This window comes from Pocillopora verrucosa, chromosome 1, assembly GCF_036669915.1.
Source record: "Pocillopora verrucosa isolate sample1 chromosome 1, ASM3666991v2, whole genome shotgun sequence".
NCBI classification, from domain to species: domain Eukaryota; kingdom Metazoa; phylum Cnidaria; class Anthozoa; order Scleractinia; family Pocilloporidae; genus Pocillopora; species Pocillopora verrucosa.
In genome coordinates, this window is record NC_089312.1 from 17,323,317 (window position 1) to 17,342,493 (window position 19,177).

The window sequence follows — 19,177 nt, forward strand, 5'->3', positions numbered from 1 at the left end:
TGGCCAGATGGGTCTTCATACTCGATCTTAAAGTGACTTTAATTCGGTTTCGCTCAGGGACACTATAAAATAAATTAAGGCTGTTTCCAAGAGCTTGTGGTGTTACTATGGAAAATTCTTGCGTGGGGGAAATGCTTAGTATTTAAAACGAATGTTTATGATGGCATTGTCGGTGTAGCATATGGAAAATCATGGTCATCAAACGGCAAGCTGCCAAGCATCAGGAAACTGTTTTGAGCCTCCTGTCGATCCAAATTGTGTACCTGTGTACTACGAGCGACACTGACTATCACCTCTACATATCGGATGACGAAGCCTTGTCTTAAAAGGTGTGGTTCAAAAGTATATTGTAAAAGAGAGAACTGTTCTCTACAAGATGATCTTTTGCGACTGTACAAAGAATTTCTCATATTAAAGCTGAAAACATTAAAACTACGAGGACGCACTTGATCACTGTGCCAATAAGTTCTAAAGGGGCGGAAATTCCGAGGTTATTGACGGTCACTTCCTGATAATACCAACTTTTTTCGTCTGTTCCGGCGGAAGGTTCATACAATCACTATTATCATTTCACGTTTTTAAAAAAACGGCCACATCTTTACATCGACAAAGTCCACTAGAGAGAACCCTTTATACCAAACTAGCCTCTCTACAACGGCCGGTGAATAAACGAAAAGAGAGAAGCTAAATAAACAGAAAAAAGCTAAATAAACAGAATACACTCGCTCTACCTTACCCGCTCTGTTTCACAAACCCTTCTCCTTTGAACATTTATTTTGAGATCATACATGCAGCACGCACGTTTTTCATACATTTCCTGATTCTTACAAGAAGTATTTGTAGAACAATTAAGAGCTTTTCGAGTTCTCAATCATTTCCTTAATTCTCATGACCTTAATGTTTTCATTCAGGGGTGATATTCCTGAGAGACAACTGATGCCCTCCACTCATAAGTGTTAGAGGGTGAAACACGGAAAACTGTACCCTCGATTAAAAAAAGTCATTTACACTTTGTTCTTCCGGTAACGTTTCTCCTTTGAACAAAATCACTTCCTTCTTGCAGTTCGACTGTGAGGGTATCTTTTCTCTGATCAATATACGTTGAATAGCACGTTCAAGTAATCAATATGTAAAATAACAGGGTTTTATTGAGTATCAATGAAGGGTACTTTTTGCACTGACATCAAATTGTTAACACATTATTCCTGTTTCGTCCGAAAACCTTTGCGTTTTTCTTGAGACCCATAAATTGCGCATATTCACCACCTTTCTGGCCAGTCTGGTAATTTACGGTACGGTGGCGTCTGCTACAAGAGGGTCTAGATGGGGAGGTACAAATGTAACAAATCTTCTGCACACAAACTTCTGTTTGTCCGTGCGCAACATTGAAACATTCCTTTTCAACCACTTAGTCGGTCAAGATGTTGGAAAGAAGATCGTCAGAAAGACAAAAAACTCTTGAAGAGTCCTCTTGCACAATATATTGGTTTTATGTTTTGTTTTACAACGCGTCGATTGTGATTGGCTCCAATGAAATGATCGGAAAGGAATGTTCTTTTTTCTACTTTTCCATTAGGTTATTGGAGACATCTACTGTAAGCGTGCCCAAGAAATCCAAGCGAAAATGGGCGCGAATTTGCCGCCCGGATCTAGAAACCGTAATTGGGGTAATATCTTCATCCTCTCGGTCATAAAAGTTGTTTTCTAAGTTCGTGTCATATTCGTCTGCATATGTTCGCACCTCAGCAACTGTCACTTCAACGATACAGTCGTCAACGAATGTGACATCTGTCACATTCCCACCTTCCGAAGTGGGAAACCCTAAAAGCTGGAACGGTGGAATGGCGGAAAATGACCCTCAAATCCTAAAACACGGAACGGCGGAAAATGACCCTCAAATCCTAAAACGGATGTCAGAGCATGTTGCACGAACTGTTTGTACAAAGACACTCAAGCGCTTGGCACACTAATCCCCACGACGATAACGCGCGTGACTAAAATTAAGTATTATTAATTTTTTTTTTTTACTCAGTAGTATAAATAATTATTGTGTTTTATTATTTTTAAATATTATTAATGTTACCATGTTCGTATCTATCGCGATTAAAGAATGGGACGTGCCAATTAACTATTTTCTGACACTTTGACGTTTATCGTCCGTCGTTTTTACTTTAAGGTCGAGTTCTCGGAGTAACTAATTAAGTAACTGCCTAAGGGGTACCCAGCTCGAGTTTCCTGTTAGCAAATGACTGGGGAAAATGGGGTAAAATCTAAGGGAAATCGGGTCTTGTTCGAGTAAGCGGGGGTTTCGAGTTCGCCGGGTTCGAGTTAGCAGGGTTCTACTGATCAGGATCTATTCTCCCCATGTAAATTAAACGAATTGGCGAAATAGCCTCTTTTTTTCTCCAGGAAGTTTATTTCTTCTGCTGATATGTAAGCCGTAAATTTCGTAGTAGGATGGTGGGGTTTTGGACACTAGTCGCGGAGGAATTCTTCAAATTCTTCCTGACGGCTACATTCTGCTAACTTTCTTTTGTCTTTTCACACCATGAGAAATTCCTACACACATGACCTCCTGTAAACCTCTCTTCACCTAGTGTTACTCAAGGTCTGAAACTTATTCGTAGACGAAGAAACGCTCGTATTGAAGGGCTCGTAACCAGGGCGTGCTCACACGCTGGTCTAAGTTTGGAGCTGAGGCTGAACGTCGCTATAATTTTAGAAGCCTGAAAACGTTCTTGTGATGTTCTCACGTTTACAAGCATATAGTATGTTTTCCGCCATACCGCCGTTCCGGCTTCTAGGGTTGCCCTCCGAAGTACCTTAAACGGCTCCTTTGTCGCTGCTGAGCCCTACTGGCTAATCTTCAGAGTAAAAATCATTTTCTAGTCCCGCCAACAAGTCCACGGCCGTTGGTAAAGCCCCTGCCTTGTTCTTAGTAGTTTCCCCCCGAACTGTTTTTCCCTCAACGGAGGATACTTATCCACAAATTCTCTCACAGGACTTTCAGTTTCGGGGTTGATCTCTTTTTCAGCGCCAGTACGGTGTTTACATCAGTGACGCTCAAATTCTGTTTCCGAATCAATTCGGCCGTCGCGACGGCCATCGCGTAAGTTCATTTGACGATCAAGTTGGGTATCAAAGATCATATAACCGATATGTGACATATGATCTTGATGTGGATGGTCCATGTTATAATTATTAACGAAATATGACACTCTGGCGTCCTCCTACTGATATTTAATTAAAAAAACGTACTTTTAATAGACAAAATAAATCAACTGCCCTTATTTCACTTCCAGTTTTCAGGATATTTAGGGCAATCCGGTCTTTTGTAACCTGTCAGTAAAAGCCCACCACAAATGTCAGTTGTCAGTTAGATTTTCAGCGATTTGTCAGTTGTCAGTTAAAAATTAGGCCATTTGTCAGTTGTCAGTTAACCCCATCCAGACCCTCCTACAAGCTTCTTGTTGAAACGAAATCATTTTTCAGCAACCTTCTTTGGGAGATGAGCATAGTAGCTTGGAAGATATGAACAGTGCCTTTCTGATTTTCGAAAATCGAGAGAGTTTCCCATTTCTCCAACTGGTAACCAACCTGTTTTGGAAAATGAAAGCTAAAGGAAATCATTAACACCCAGAAAAAACACGGTTAGATTTGTATGTATCTTTTTCATTTTACCTCGCGAATGTTCTTTTCATTAGTTAGAAAAAAAGATATCCAAATTACTAAAAACTAAGGAATAAAACCATTCGACAGCTTGTCAATCCTTTGATTTAAGCGCCTCTTTTTTCCGACGGCGTCACTCTTGCACTCTACAGAGCAGGCGTTATTTTGGTAGGCAAGTGCTCAGTATTATCTTGGGGAAAATTATAGCTACCATCTTTAATTTTTACGGCGGCAGCGGAAGGCTGGGAAAAGAAAGAAATTTGTACTAAGAGTGAGCGACGACTCTAGCTCCAAATCAAACACGGCCGGTGGAATATAGAATACAAATGATCGCGAGCTTCTTTATGTTAACTCGTCCTGATAGGACATTCCGCACTGCAGGCTAGCGCCACTCCAAGCGATCAAACTTTGTTAACCTCGGCCTCGTGTCGAGGGCGCAGAGTACGCTAGGTGGTAGACACCGCAACTTCGAAATGCAACAAGGCATCCTTATTAGGTGTATTGATCAGTTTGTGAAATGATTCGTCTAATCGTCCTATAAGTAACCTGCTCACAGCCCCGCGCAATCTCTCTTGATATCATAATAATGAGCCAAGCGATTGGGTACAATAAGTGGATAAACTAATCGCCTCAGTAATGACTCCCATGGCGTCATTATTGCTGTAGATGACATCTTTATTTCAGAGTTAACGTACAAATATTGAAAGTTATTGCCAAAAATTAGGGAACATCTTAGGGAACATTTAAGTCTTTGGTTGTGGTGTACTTTAAGCCGGCGACATACCTGGCGATTTTATATGCCTATTGCGCAAGATCGCTGCGGACTCACTTGGCGATTTTTTTCGCCGATCGCGACAATGTGGCACTTCAGCCTTGATCCCAGGTTTCATCGGGTGACGTATAAAAGTTGCACGAACCAATGTAAACAAACCAGATGGCAACAGCGAAGCGGAAAAAATTATTGCTTGCTGCCATAATTTTGCAACTTAAGCGCTCCAGGAAGCGTTCTGAAAAGTGGGACAAGAGAAAAATATGGTCGAAGACATGGATCTATTGAAACGCAGAATCCTTCTTGATACGACTACTGTAGTCAGCCGACGTTACATCAAATAAGCATGGCTTTTCTGACGACAGTGTGATCAAATTGATTTCTTTTTCTTCGGTTCAGAAACAATTTTCGATGCCCTCAGCCGTTTTGACATGCCAGATATTGCCGATTTTATATGCTGATCGCGGCGATCGACGAAAATCGCAGTCGCCGCACCGGGCACACCTAGCGTTTTACGCCGGTCGCCGCATTCAGGGCTATCTTTAAAATTAGGAACAGGGAATAAGAGAATCGGGAATGGGGAATGGGAGAATGGTAATATTCAGGGTTCAAAATAATTTTTCAGTTTCAGAGTGAATTAGTAGGCTTTTGTCAAGGTTCATTTTATCCCCGGCTGTCACTAATAAATTTCAGTATATAATAATAATAATAATAAGGATCGTTATTTCTTAGGTATTTGGGACACACTAAATTTAAATTGCCATGTCTAGTAGACCTATTGTGTACAGAACTGTTCGTCTTGAGCAAGTCTCTGATGTAAATCGGAACATCGCCTTTAAGGCTCTTAAAAATCATTGTACACTTATTTAGTTTGATTTCATCAAAAAAAGGCAACCAGCCTAGTTTACTAAAGTTTATAACACTTCTAGAATAAGAGTCAACTCCAAGAATTACTCGGGCAGCCCTTTTCTGTAACCTTAGGAGACAGTGGAGTTCTTTAGCGTCGCAGATATTCCAAACCATGCTCCCATACATAAGGACGGGTTTAATCAAGGCGTTATAGTATAAGAGTCTTTCTTTTATTGGAAGGTATCTCTTTATCTTCTTCAATAAACCAATACGCTGAGAAAGCTTGGCCTTTAGACTAGAAATGTGGTCGCTAAATGTAAGATCTTGATCGAGTGTTACACCAAGCAATTTATAAGAAGTTACTTGTTCTATTTCGGCCCCATCAAGGGTTATTGACAGGTGATTGTCATCCGCTAATGAAGAATGTAGCCTCTTTCCGGTGATAAGTAGTGCATTGGTTTTAACGGCGTTTAGGACCATCCCATTTTCGCTAGACCATTTACTTAATTTATCCATGTATTCTTGAAGACGTCGTTCCAATTCCAAAGGTGCATTATCGATATTAGCGCTGGCTTTAAATGTGGTGTCATCCGCGTAAGCATGAATAGTTGAGTCCGATCCAACAGCTTCGGGAAGATCATTGACGAAAATTAAAAACAGTAGAGGTCCTAATATGCTACCTTGAGGAACACCATTGGTTAGCGTAAGTTGTGACGAAGTCGAGTTATTTACAGTAACACACTGTTTGCGATTGAGTAGATAGCTCTGCAATAGCTTTACAACATTATCTGGAAATAAGATATCAGATTCTTTATTTTGATCAACATGTTTTGTTGCGGCAATTCCTTTCCTAACAAAGCGTAATGAATGGCTCAATTTTTCGGTTTGTTCAAGCATGAAATATACAGCTTTGTCTAGACAAACTGTCGCGCTGCTGTTAAGCACCGACTTTAATTTGAACGCGTGAGAAGGCTTTACAAACGACATTAAACAGGATTTGGCGGAAAATAAATCTTGAATAAAGGTAGTATGTATGTGCAGAAACATAAACCCGGTAATGTGACTGTATGTACACAAACTTGCATGTTTCACGCTTGAACAAATACGTAGAAAGCTGAATACTGTAAACAAAAATATCCCTTGTAGCAGGCTTCAAATTTCGAAACTTTATACTCGTTTATGTTTCCAAAAAGCTTTTAAAACATTTCTTGGCTGCTTTACTGCCCAATATGGCATGTTCACCATAACATGACAGCGACTTTTACTTCAGTTGGACGATCATAAGCATAATATTTTTATAAAATTCTAGTTCTTCGCTGAGAAATGGGCAAGTGTTTTTAAAGATTCCCACTTTTAAAGATTCCCACTTTTAAAGATTCCTCACTTTAAAGATTCCCCATTTTAAAAATTACCGCATTTAAAGATTCCCGCTTTTAAAGATTCCTCATTTTAAAGATTCCCTGTTTTATTTTAAAGATAGCCCCGCGATCAGTGTATAAAATCGCTAGGTGTGTCATTTTTTCGCCGCCGGGAAGTGAAATATGTCCGATTGCCGTACTGCAGGCTAGCGCCACCCTAAACGATCCAACTTTGTTAACAAAACATCATTATTAGGTGACATGCCAGATATTGACAATTTTATACGCTGATCGCTGCGATCGGCGAAAATCGCAGTCGCGGGCACACCCGGCGATTTCCGTCAGTCGCCGCGATCTGCGTATAAAATCGCTGGTTGTGTCATTTTTTCGCCGCCGGGAAGTGAAATATGTCCGATTGCAGCTCAGTGGAAAGAGCGAAAATGTTAACCTAAATAGTGATAAACATGATCTCGCTGTCTGGTTCCGTGTATAAACAAATTTTCAAAGCGTAATTTAACCCATACGAAGTTGTTGATAGAATCTGACAACGGTTTAATTAAGCCATAGTTTTTCACATTTGAAAGCGGATATATAAAGCAGCTGTCATCCTTGCTTTATACTTTTACAATGGATGTATATTTACTCTTTAGGAAATACACCAGACATCGTCATTTGCGCACGAAAGGCAACCAATTAAAACATTTTGATCAACTCGTCTCACGCTGATCACTGAATTTTATGGCACCTAAATAAAATTTTCTCGATGCAATGTTGGGTAGAGTAACTGACTGAAAAAAAAAATTGGACAGTTTTTTACATTATTCGGATTTCAAATCAGAAAGCCAAGAAATTTGGCCGTATCACATTTCTAAGACTTTTTTCGTGTAATCAACAGTTAACTACCCGGAATCAACATTCATTGTTCACAGATTTGTTAAAATTTGAGAAATAAAGCTCCATTTCCGCTGTTTATCTTCAATCGCATTCAATTTACAAAGTTTTCATTCAGTGTCATCCGAAAAAATAATGAAAAATGCAGATACTTAAAAGGTGTTTTTTCTTTTTGTCACTAAGCTTTGAAAGTCCTCTTTAAGACATTTTACACTCGAGCTTTAAAAATTACGTCTTGTGCTTTTGAGACAAGCTTTAATATTTTCACACACTTTATAGTCTGTTAACCCTTCGAAAAAAAAATTATAATTACAAAGATCGAGGAGGATTGAACAAAGATATTGATATCTCCTTTTACACGCTCCATAAAACAGCAAAATTAATTGCGCTCCAGTTATAGCATTTTGGTCTCGTGCCCAAGTCTTGGCGATTTCAGTCGCTCTTTCTTTGATTGAATTTGATCCCCTGCAGGAGTGTTCTGTTCGATTAAACTTCCTGAGCCTAAAGCAGTAGGAAAGGCAGATAAACCTTAACTAATACACGTAGTTCGGTTCCGTCAAGCAGACCTATTGAAAGTTGTGCGGCAAACAGTTCTTAGCGCTTGTCGATACTGCGGTATTCTCCACGCGTATAGAAACGGATTTACAGCGCAGCTAACGCACAACATCGACATTGATAGAGCTCTTGTTATTTCAAAAGCTAGCCCATCACACACATTGCTTTGTTCCTCGAGACACCGCTCCTCCAAGTTAGTAACAATTAGGTAAGGTATAAGTGATATAAACAACACGATTGTGATCAGGATAATTGTCAAAACGATCTTTTTTTCTACACGGATGTTCCGAGCAAAAACGCGCGATCTTCCTCCATTGTCTTGTTGCAGGAACGTGATGTTTCTTGAATACCGGCGGAATTCAATGTAAGTCGCTGCGTTGACAGCGCAAAGTATTGTCAGTGGAGCCGTAGACTGAAGATGAAGATCCACTGTGTGGAATATTTCCTTTGATGTACTTATTGAGTGCAATGCTTCAAACAGCCCACAAAAGAGCCATATCAAAATGTTACATATGACGACCTTTCGCACTGTTATAAGCGCCCTGTACTTCCAAATAAGCTTTATAGCCAGAAATCTATCCACTGATAACGCCACGACCGTTGAAATTGATATTTTGGTGCTAATATGAGAAGAAACGGTAGAAATCTTGTGTAGGCTTGGTAAATTGACTTTACATGGCAGGCAAAGCAGGTATGTTGAGTACAAAGGTTGCGCGAAACTTCCTCCAAGTAAATCACTTAACGAGAGGCTTGCCACGAGAAAAGTTGTGGGGCGCACTCGGAAATACATGTACGGATCTTTGAAAAGAGTCCATAGAAGAACAATGTTTGTCGCGAATGAAACGAAGCCAAGCAAAGCGCTACAAATACCTGCCAAAAGCGCCACTGATGCTGTTGAAATTCCTTCAAAATGTCCGTGTTCATCAGTCTCGTTCATGATTAACACCAACGGACACTGCTCAAGCTTTTATGTAGAAACTCTTGATTTGATGATTAATATGGCTGAGAATAAATAATGAATTGCGCGGGTCACATGAGAGGCAAATTGTTTTGAAGCTGGCTAGTACTTCGTAACCTGCGACACCTTTCCTGTAAGCCAAACTTGAATATCTAGATTGATCGCGCAGCACCAAGAACAGTTTTACCGATGCTATATTCCTACATCCGGTGAAATAGGGCTGAAAATCCTTCTCTCCTGTCCCTATTGTGACCAATGTACGTTAATTACTTGGTAAGTACACGAATTGACGAGGGTTCTATTACAAAAATGATCGGTCTAGACATCCTCCTGATGAACATGACATCGTTTGCATTAAATATTTGGACAAAATTCTCTTCTCAGGATAAGAATGGACAGTCATTGAAAAACCTTGCCTGAATTACTTGACGAAGAAACTCATTTAAATTCGAATCGTTTTGCTTGAGGGATGTAATCACTAAAGCTCCCTTGTCCTATCGAGTGTCCGTTGCGAATCTGATGAAATTTGCCAACAGAAAATATGAAAAAAGCCGAGATATTAAAAGGAAATTAACACTACAATATTCATCCTGAGCCAGAGCTTTAAACAATTATGTTAATTATAATCTTGGATTAAAAGGATCGCAAAACTTACGTAAACGGGCGCACCACATTAGTTTTATTAACTGCTCTCCTCAAACTCAACCTAAAAACAGATTTCGGTACGAGACTACAATATGGTTCTTTCTACGCTGGTGCGTTTTACAAGCTGACCCAAAAAAGCCAATTCATCTGACATACCCTTTTTAAAACTTATGAAAAATTCGCTTATATATGTCAATGTTTTTTAATAAAGCATTTTTAAAGGATGGTGAGGTTAACTCTCGAAAAAAGACACAACATTAAAAAAAGCTGCCGAATTCTACATGACCCTGCTCTTGACATTGTTTATTTCCCACGCAGAAACTAAGTCAATCGAAATCCTGTTTTTTAAAAGGAAACCAATAGAAAGAACGCAATGATTGGTGTGATTGAGTGTTTTTTATTTTTGTTTTTTGTTTTTGGTTTTTTACTTTTGTTTTAGTTTTTGTTTGTTTTTTTCCTTACATGATACTTACATTAACTACATTAAGGTTCCTTTCACGGGACTCTCTACGTACATTGCGTTACACTACTTACTTACAGTACTCTTAAGACACAATTAATATTTATGCTACTTACATTGTTTTACTTACACTACGTACAATGTAAAAATGCACACATATTTAGAGACACATCATTTACACACAAAAAAGAGAACTTATTCACAAAAAATTAACAGTTACGAAAGACAACAAGGCTAAATTGTGGTGGGATAGATAAGAGTAAGATCTTGAAAAAAACACCCAAAAGTACAGCGTTTAGCAAAAATTGATTTTCAGAGGCATGAGATCAGCATAAGGAGAGCAAGATATAGCCTGCAAGCAGGCTCACATTTGGAGCCCGCTCACAAACCATATAGCAATTATAGTGCTTGTGCATGAAGTATTTTGTCCCTCTTCTGTTGAAATTTATTCTGTGAATCAGTCACGATAGATATTTGTTTTTCAATTTCTAAATTATATTTCAGCTGTTACGCATATTCTCTGATAGATGGAGATATGTTCTTAAGTTTACACCAATAAATATAATACCTTGCGAGGAGCCAACAGTGACTCACTAAAATATCATCTTTCTCTCCTCGAAAACCTAAACATTCATAGATATCCAAAACGTGTGAGGCTGGTATCAAATGAATTGCAACGAAAAAACAATGAACCCTTTCCCAAAGGTTTTCGTTACCGAGCATTCCCAGAAAAGATGGATTAATGTTTCCTTGTCTGTTTTGGACAAATAACAGAGAACAGTCTCCGAAATTCCTATTTTCGATAGACAGGAATTCGTCCATAATTATACGAAATGGTAGTAACCAATCAAGCCGAAAAAAACAAGAAGTACAAGACGTAAAGCGAGTCGAGAAAAACGAGCAAGAAAGTTAGAGAGGACACCAAAATAGGCAGAGTGCGGTGAAAGGAACGCGAAAGAGAACAGGAAAAGACAAGTAAAAAGGCAAATATCTAGCGAAGAGCAACGCGAGAAGGAAATACAAAGAAGCTCCTGAAAATTAAACAGACTTAGAAGAGGTCATCAACAGAGAGAAGCGAACTACAAAGGATCCGAGAAAGACGAGGAGGTAAGTCGTGTCTTATCTAGGTTTTCTCTAACGCTAAGGCCCAGAAATTCAAACCTATTTTAACAATCGTCGTTTGATCTTAGCTTCAGTTTAAAATTAAAATCACGTTGCAGTAAAACAATGACTTTGGCCTTCATCGCCTAAAAACCCTCGCGCCGGTTCCACAGGAAAAATTTAAGATTCAAAGTTGGAATAACATTGGTAAATATGTGGAATGATAATCCAATGTTGGCATATTATTGGTTATTTTAATGCTACCAATATTATACCAATGATATTCCAAAAAATGTAAATTTAGATATGCCAACATAGGTACTTTACTGGATAATAATAAATTATTATTGGTAAACCTGACAACACCCATACCAATAATGGAAGATCATTGGAATTCCTGAACACCTTTACCAATAAGATACCAATGGTATACCAGTTTTGACCGACATTTAACTCTTACATCTGCCAATATTGATATTTCATTGGATACTGATTGGGAGTTCTATCAAGATACATACCAATAATGGAAAATTATTGGAATTCCTGAACACATTTACCAATAAGATATCAACGGTATACCAATTTAGGTGAACATTTCACTCTAACATCTGCCTATATTGGCATTTCATTGGATAATGATTGGGAGTTCTAGCAAGATACATACCAATAATGGAAGATCATTGGAATTCCTGAACACATTTACCATGAGGTGCCAACGGTATACCATTATTGAATTCAAAGTTATAGACACATGTACAGATAGAAATTACATGTAGCTATAATTTTATTGAAGGCATTCAAGCATACATACACTGTATCAATCTGGCCAATGATTATTGTAGAACCCTAAGAAGAATAGAATGGAGTTTCTTTACACTGTTAATACAATGTTTATTTGGCTAGAAGTGGTGAAAAGCTAAATTTGGTACTACAGCTTCAGTTAAGCATCACGCCAAGAAGTAAACTGGATTACCCAGTCACCTGCAACTATACCAAGAATACTGTCAAACATAATTTCTTGATTTCTAGTGCCTTCTGGCACCCACAGAACATCATCATCCCTCTTCTTGAAAAACCGTCCAGTTACACTATGCCTTGTGATATTGAAAGCTAAAACTCTGGCTCTCCAGATGGTGTCTGCATCATCTCCTCGAACATATATCATGTCATTTACAGAGGGATAGAACGGTACAACAACAGTTCCTGGTGTCACTGGAAAAATGCAGCACATGAAATCTACCACCAAGTAGCTTGGTTGTCCAGCCACGTCCTCATCTTTGGCAAGAATAACCTTGGACTGATATTTTTAACAGGAAAAACAGTTAATTGGTAATCTTCCTGAACTAGGCGTCCCCCATTACCGTTGAAGCCCAGACCACGAAAAGGTCTAGCACAGACAAAATACATACTTTCATCAGCAACAGGAACTCGGAAAATTTTCTGTAATGTAACTACTACCTCACCACTTTGTTGGCTGACAACAATTGCATTTTCGTTGACTCTGTATAACAGACCACTAAATCCATGAGTTGGCTTCCAGATGCTTCAATAGCTTGTAGCAGTATCCTGTACTTCATCATCAGGCACACTACACAGGTTTGCAATTTCATGTTGTAGGTGATTGGACAGTATATAAAGTTTTGGAGCACCAACTAATACACCTATGGCATCCCCTTGATTGCGAACAACCAGACTTGCTTTATACAGCTTCTTTGCTTGATCAATGGATTTTGCCCACAGCTGAAATATAAGAGTAACTTTCAAATACATACATGTACAAACACTGTCCAAGTACATTGTATAACTGTTACTAATAAATTATTAACATAATGTAGTCCTGCATGAGAAATAAAAAAAGGACACCTAATAATTAAGCGTTGTGCATCATTAAGAAAATGGGTTTTATAATGATTATCAAGTGAATTACCAAAACTCAGCATAATACACAGTAATAAATACTGATTTTCTTTTCTGTTGAATGCAAATAGCTTTATGTATTAATTCCTCTAGTTTCAACAAATGACTGAATAATGACTTTGCCCTCAATGCTGTCACCTACATGTATAGTAGGATACTGGTGTACATTGTACATGTATATGCCTACCAACTCTTCATTTACACAATGTGGATCATATCCCTGACCATCTTTCTCCTTTCTCATCTTGATGAATTCCCGTCTACATTCTGATGATGCAAAAGTGCACTCTATGTTTTTGCAGTTGCTGGACTGTCTCACATATCTTCTCACTGCTCTCTCCTTAGTCCAGCAAGAATAGCTGTCAAGTCCACTGAACCTTCTAATGTCATCCTTGAAATTCAAAAGGTTGTAAACAATCATGACACATGCAGTTGGACCTCTCCTTTCTTCCAACAGAACAGCATATCGCAATTCTATTTCATGAAATGTGTGTGTGTCTTCCTCACTCCATCCATTTCTGGCATGGAGAGAGGGCAGTCGTTTTTTTCCCTGCAGTTACAATTGTTTTCTGTGGAGGGTGTTTTGCTTGTCTCGAGGATTTTTCTGTTGTGCTTCTTAATTATGGTTTACAAGTTGTCTGTGCAGCTATAACTAACTGAAAAACAACTGCCTCACTTGAAGCGTCGTCTACAACGCCAACGTAACAACAGAAAATGACACAACCGGAAAGAATTACATTGGACTAACTGAAGGAACTTTTAAAGAACGTTACACGCAACACAAACTTTCTTTTCGGAACAGAAAAACTTTACAGAAAAAACAGAAAAACTTTACTTAGTTAGAACTAAGAAGCCGTCTTTATTAAACAAAAGAACAGAACTCATTTCTAAATGCCGCCACGAGAATAAGTTTTACTTAGCAAATTTCACAAGCCGCCAACAATAGCTCTGTAGAATCTTTATTTCACACGTAGATCAGATCATTACACAAGCGAATTAATTAGCTACTTATCTAATTTGTATATAAGGAGGTATGTTCTTCATTGAATAAAGTTCTGTCTGACGAGCGCTTAGGCGCGAAACTCAGAGTAACAGAGAATCGATGCGTCCTCTTTGATTCTTTCACTTATATATACCCCTTACTTTATAAATGAATGGGTCAGTAACTTACAATATGGAGTTTGATATCCGTACTGTAAGTTACGAACTGGGTTTTTTCCCGTTCATTTATAAATCAACGGGAAGAAACGAGGATCTGTCACTTACAGCACGGACTGAGAAAACGAGGTTAGCAAGATATTTATTACATCTGTGAGGTTAATTGGGCGCGCGGGAAAGGGAACTTTGAAATTTAGTGGGCGGTACAGCTCAGTAGAATACGGTCCGCAAAATTGACCAGTCACAGTGCCCGCACTAACTGAGAGATATAATAATTAACTAATAAAATTGCACCTTTCCAGTGTCCTATTGTCTTGGTTAACTTCTTGGGGTACCTAGATGACTTCAACTCTGAAAGGAAAAATAAACAAGAGGCTACAATTACAGCACTGAAGACTAAATTCAGTCTCTTTCTCTTGTATCTTGCAAATGTAGCTGAACAGGTACTGTACATAGTGTTAACTTGGGCTACGAGTGAACACTCACTCTGAAAAGCAACAATAATTATTTAAGTTTGATAGGAGAAACTTACCACTTGGCCATGGTATGTTGTCAAGACCGCTGTCTACTATTGACCAGTCAATACCATTAATATCATCATTTATCAAATCCAGAAGGGCATTTTTCACAAGATTTAGTGAGATGGTATGCATTTCATCATAAACACTACTTTTGTCATAGAGAAAACCATACAGTGAGTAGAGCCTGTGTAAAATTGATAGACCTGTATAACCAGTATCTCTTGACATCCTTTGCCTGACTGTAGACCTTTCCTCCTCATCAATGGCATGTATTTGGTCAAGTTTGTCAATAACATTCTTCTCATTTGCTGGGAATCTACCATGTTTACGGAAATCTGTGTAGTAATAGTGACAGCTCTCTGGGACATAAACGTCTGTAAAAGAAAGATGTACCTCGCACTTATCCTGCAAAAAAAATTAACCACTTGAAAATGAGGATAAAGTAGTTCCATTCAATGGTAACTTTGTTTTTCAGTTGTCATAATTGAAATCATCAAAGCTCTTTTGGTTGCTAGAAAAGAAGCACGTCAGCATGGAATCTACCAGTGCCTGCAGCTGCTTCCATTTTCTGCTCTTAGTATTATTATTATTATTATACCTTTCAGTTAGTAAACACATTGTGATTGGTCAATTTTTCGGGCCATATTCTCCTATGATGCTCGCTAAATTTGAAAGATTACTTTCCCGTGCGCCTGATTAACCTCAGATATATAATAAATATCTTACTAACCTCATTTCTCCGTCCGTACTGTAAGTTATGGATCCTCTTTTTTTCGTGTTGATTTATGGCCCACGCATGATAAGCAAACAGGAAAAACTCAGTCCGTAACTTGTAGTACAGTTCTTGAACTCAGTTAGTATGAGGTACATATTACCACAGCTTTGACACAATATTATTTTATAGGTGAAGTCTTGTTCTTACTAGTAACATGACATCGTCGACAACCACACTTTCCCATTTTGACAAATTTCCCAACTTCGCACAGCCCATTGTGGTCTCCAGACCAGCATAATATAAGATGTCTGATCAGTGCTGGCCCTTCTGGCTTGTCACAAACAGCAGCATGGCAGTTAACTTTTTTCGTGGAAATACAGGAATGACCTACATTCACACACTCCATCAGGAAGAGCTACATGATCATTAAGAGTAACTTATTTAAATTATCTTCATTCCACCACAACTAAAAACAGTCAAGAATTCAGTGAGGGCTATACTACATTCAGCTATATGTACAAGTGTATATTTTGTGGGTAAAAATTATATTTAGGAAAACATTTTTAACCAAGGTTCATTCTCAAATCTCTTTGTCTCCGTAGCCAAATTATTCAAAATTAGGGTTGGGAGACAAAGTAAATTGATTTTCAACCTAGAGGTTAAAAATTTTTTTCCTGAAATTAATTTTTAACAGCAACACATAATTTATATAAATTACATCATTGCAGAAAGGTCAAAAGTTTACAGGGCAACACTATTACTCCTGCCAGAGCTGAACTATTAAACAAAATAAAATATTAATGTATAATTTATATAAATTACATCATTGCAGAAAGGTCAAAAGTTTACAGGGCAACACTATTACTCCTGCCAGAGCTGAACTATTAAACAAAATAAAAATATTAATGTATAATTTATATAAATTACATCATTGCAGAAAGGTCAAAAGTTTACAGGGCAACACTATTACTCCTGCCAGAGCTGAACTATTAAACAAAATAAAAATATTAATGTATAATTTATATAAATTACATCATTGCAGAAAGGTCAAAAGTTTATTGGGCAACACTATTACTCCTGCCAGAGCTGAACTATTAGACAAAATAAAAATATTAATGTATAACTGCAAATAAAGCTGCAAATTACCATCAATGAATCCATCTTCAATGTCTGTCATCAGTGGGTCAAGAAATGGATCAAGAGACAAGGGACGCTTCTTTGAAAGAAGATAGGAGGGTACAAACCCAACTACATGCACTTCATCTGTACGGCATCTCTGTTCTTTGGACATGGATGCCATAGTAATTTCAATTGCCCCTAAACAGAAGAAAACAAAAAGGCATACTTAGAAATATATAAAGTCAAAACCTGTGAAGCATTCGTTCATCCATTAACCAATACAGTCAGTGCTTCAGAAATAATAATTAATAATGTACAATAAGTATCATTCTAAGTTACTATTAGGATAATTAATATGCAGTAGAACCTACCTGACCCACACGACATGGAAGAAAATGGTTGCCATCCATCCCAGTGGGCTTTCAATTTAAATAACAAAATATGTTGCTTTTAAATTTCTGATGTTAGCAATATTTTTTAACTCAAAAAGGTTAGGGGAATGTAAAATGTACATCTTGTGAGTTGTAGACTCCATCTCATTGAAAATACTGTATCTTGTCAAAAAAATATGACCAACCCATTTGTTTTCAGGAAAATAGAAGACAAATTCCATGTGTTTTCAGATCATATTATGAGAGTATTTCTATTATTTTTCCAACAGAGTTTATAGGAATTTTCAAAAAATCATATTGTTAATATCAATAAGCAAAAAATTAAGAAGGCAGCCAGTGCTGTCTTCCCAAAATCCAACTAATAATAATCCTATTGAGTCATATCATCTACGTGATTGTGTGGTTTTTCTTCTTTATCTCAATTTTTTTTTCATAATATGCATACCATCATAAGCTAGGTTTCGTGGGTCACCTCTTGTTTTCTTTGGAATGTGATCAAAGACATTATAGCATCTAGGGCATTCAACTTCTCGTGTTTCACCGTAGCCAACACCTTTACATGGAGAACTGTTTAACAGCTCAGGTGAGAGAACAGCTTTGCAACCAGGTGCTGGGCATCTAACTGGCAGCATCCATTCTTTATCAGGATCCCAAAAGTAAGACAATTTTGCAAACTCTGTACCATCCCAAAATTCCTTCTTTAAAGGCCACCCCCAGTCCTCTTGCCTTTCAGGAGGCAACCAATGTTCTTTCTCTGGCCAATGTGCAGTGATCTTCTTACACATTTCTTCACAGGAAAATCACCTTTTCACTTTGTCTTGAACACTAAGATAATAATAAGGAATTGTTCCTTGTTTGCCACAGTGAGGACAAACATCTGTTCTGGACTCTAGTAGTACATACAAAGAGGGATGACTAGCATCCAAACAGATGTAATATAACTTGGGCATCTGAAAACCAATATCACCCAGCAGGGTTTGGACATCTTCCCATGATGAAGGCCACAGGCTCTGAGCTTCTTCATTGTTCTCACAGTGCAAGTTAGCTCCCCATTTCAAAAGATCTTCAAATGTCTTGATTGAAAATCCAACAGTTCCTTTTATTTCTACCAGTCTTAAGACCGCTTCCCTGAAAAAAGCTATCATACCATTTCCTTGTTCTTCAGCTCTATCAGAAATGGTTGCCGGGTCACTCTCTGATCCCTCGTCCGAAAATGACTCGCTATTAACAACATCACCTGAATGCGAACTGACAGTGTCCAAGACCACTGACTCGTCCGTTTCATCATCGTCCCTAGCAGCAGCCAAAAGCAAAGGAGAAGACGAATCATCGAATTCAGTGTAGCTGTGTGAAACGTGAAAGCAGTCATTGGAAACGGAAGTTTTTGAAGAAGAAGTGATTTCTTCGTTGGAAGAAAGTTGAATCGAGGTAGCTGCGATGTCCAGTTCTACACCATCGGGATCATCCACATCTGCATCAGAATACCTAATCCGTTTTCGCGTATGACGCCATGCAACCATTGGGTAAACTGCTCGATCTTCGCACTTCTCACAAGGGCAATGAACATGTACTTGACCTTTCGACGTAAAGTTTCTCGCTTCTGGGGTATTCGAACATTTACGAATACTGCGCTTTCCCATACTCGTGTTTCTCTGAAACCTGCACAACATGATCTCGAGACCGAAATTACGATTATCGTTATTTCTAAATTGGCACCAAATTTATGGATATAGTAATTTCGTGGCACTCTTTACCAATGCTCTTTACCGTGTTAAATAAAGAGAAGGACTCGGTTCCACTGTCTTACAACATTCAAGATGGCGGAGGAAAGGGGTAAATGTGCGTTCAGTTGTGATCAGCATGATCTCGACACCAAGATAACGATTACCGTTATTTCTAAATTGGCCCTGAAATAACGAATATCATAATTTCAGTGCATGTCTGAGACCTTCGGGCTCGAAGCTTGGGAACTAGTATTCAGGGAAAGATAAAATGGCGGCTTACGGCGGCGAAGGAAATCTCAGTAGTTTAATATTTAGCGTGAAAAGGCTTGGGTGTTGTGATCTGGTTCTCAAGTAAAAAAAAATCACGGTCTGCAAT

General features: G+C 38.4%; 2 protein-coding genes across 4 annotated transcripts; both read right to left on the reverse strand.

Annotated features, from left to right (window-relative positions):
* Positions 1–7,831: 7,831 nt before the first annotated feature.
* On the reverse strand, positions 7,832–9,028 carry LOC131784048 (adrenocorticotropic hormone receptor-like). The gene has a single exon (XM_059100827.2). It carries the CDS (start codon positions 9,026–9,028, stop codon positions 8,093–8,095), a length of 936 nt encoding a protein of 311 aa, XP_058956810.2. The 3' UTR covers positions 7,832–8,092.
* A 3,015-nt stretch (positions 9,029–12,043) lies between these two features.
* On the reverse strand, positions 12,044–18,786 carry LOC136277287 (uncharacterized). Of its 3 annotated transcripts, none has more exons than XM_066159134.1 (6): positions 17,523–18,786; positions 16,713–16,883; positions 15,582–15,953; positions 14,625–15,256; positions 13,360–13,563; positions 12,044–12,995 (listed from the first exon to the last, which is right to left on the reverse strand). In XM_066159134.1, the coding sequence occupies exon 1, from the start codon at positions 18,745–18,747 to the stop codon at positions 17,878–17,880; it is 870 nt and encodes a 289-aa protein (XP_066015231.1). In that variant the 5' UTR covers positions 18,748–18,786; the 3' UTR covers positions 12,044–12,995; positions 13,360–13,563; positions 14,625–15,256; positions 15,582–15,953; positions 16,713–16,883; positions 17,523–17,877. The 3 variants fall into 2 exon arrangements, with proteins under 3 accessions (XP_066015234.1, XP_066015231.1, XP_066015236.1); XM_066159137.1 differs by lacking the exon at positions 13,360–13,563 and having other exon boundaries at positions 14,625–14,681; positions 14,863–15,256.
* Between the last annotated feature and the right edge of the window lie 391 nt (positions 18,787–19,177).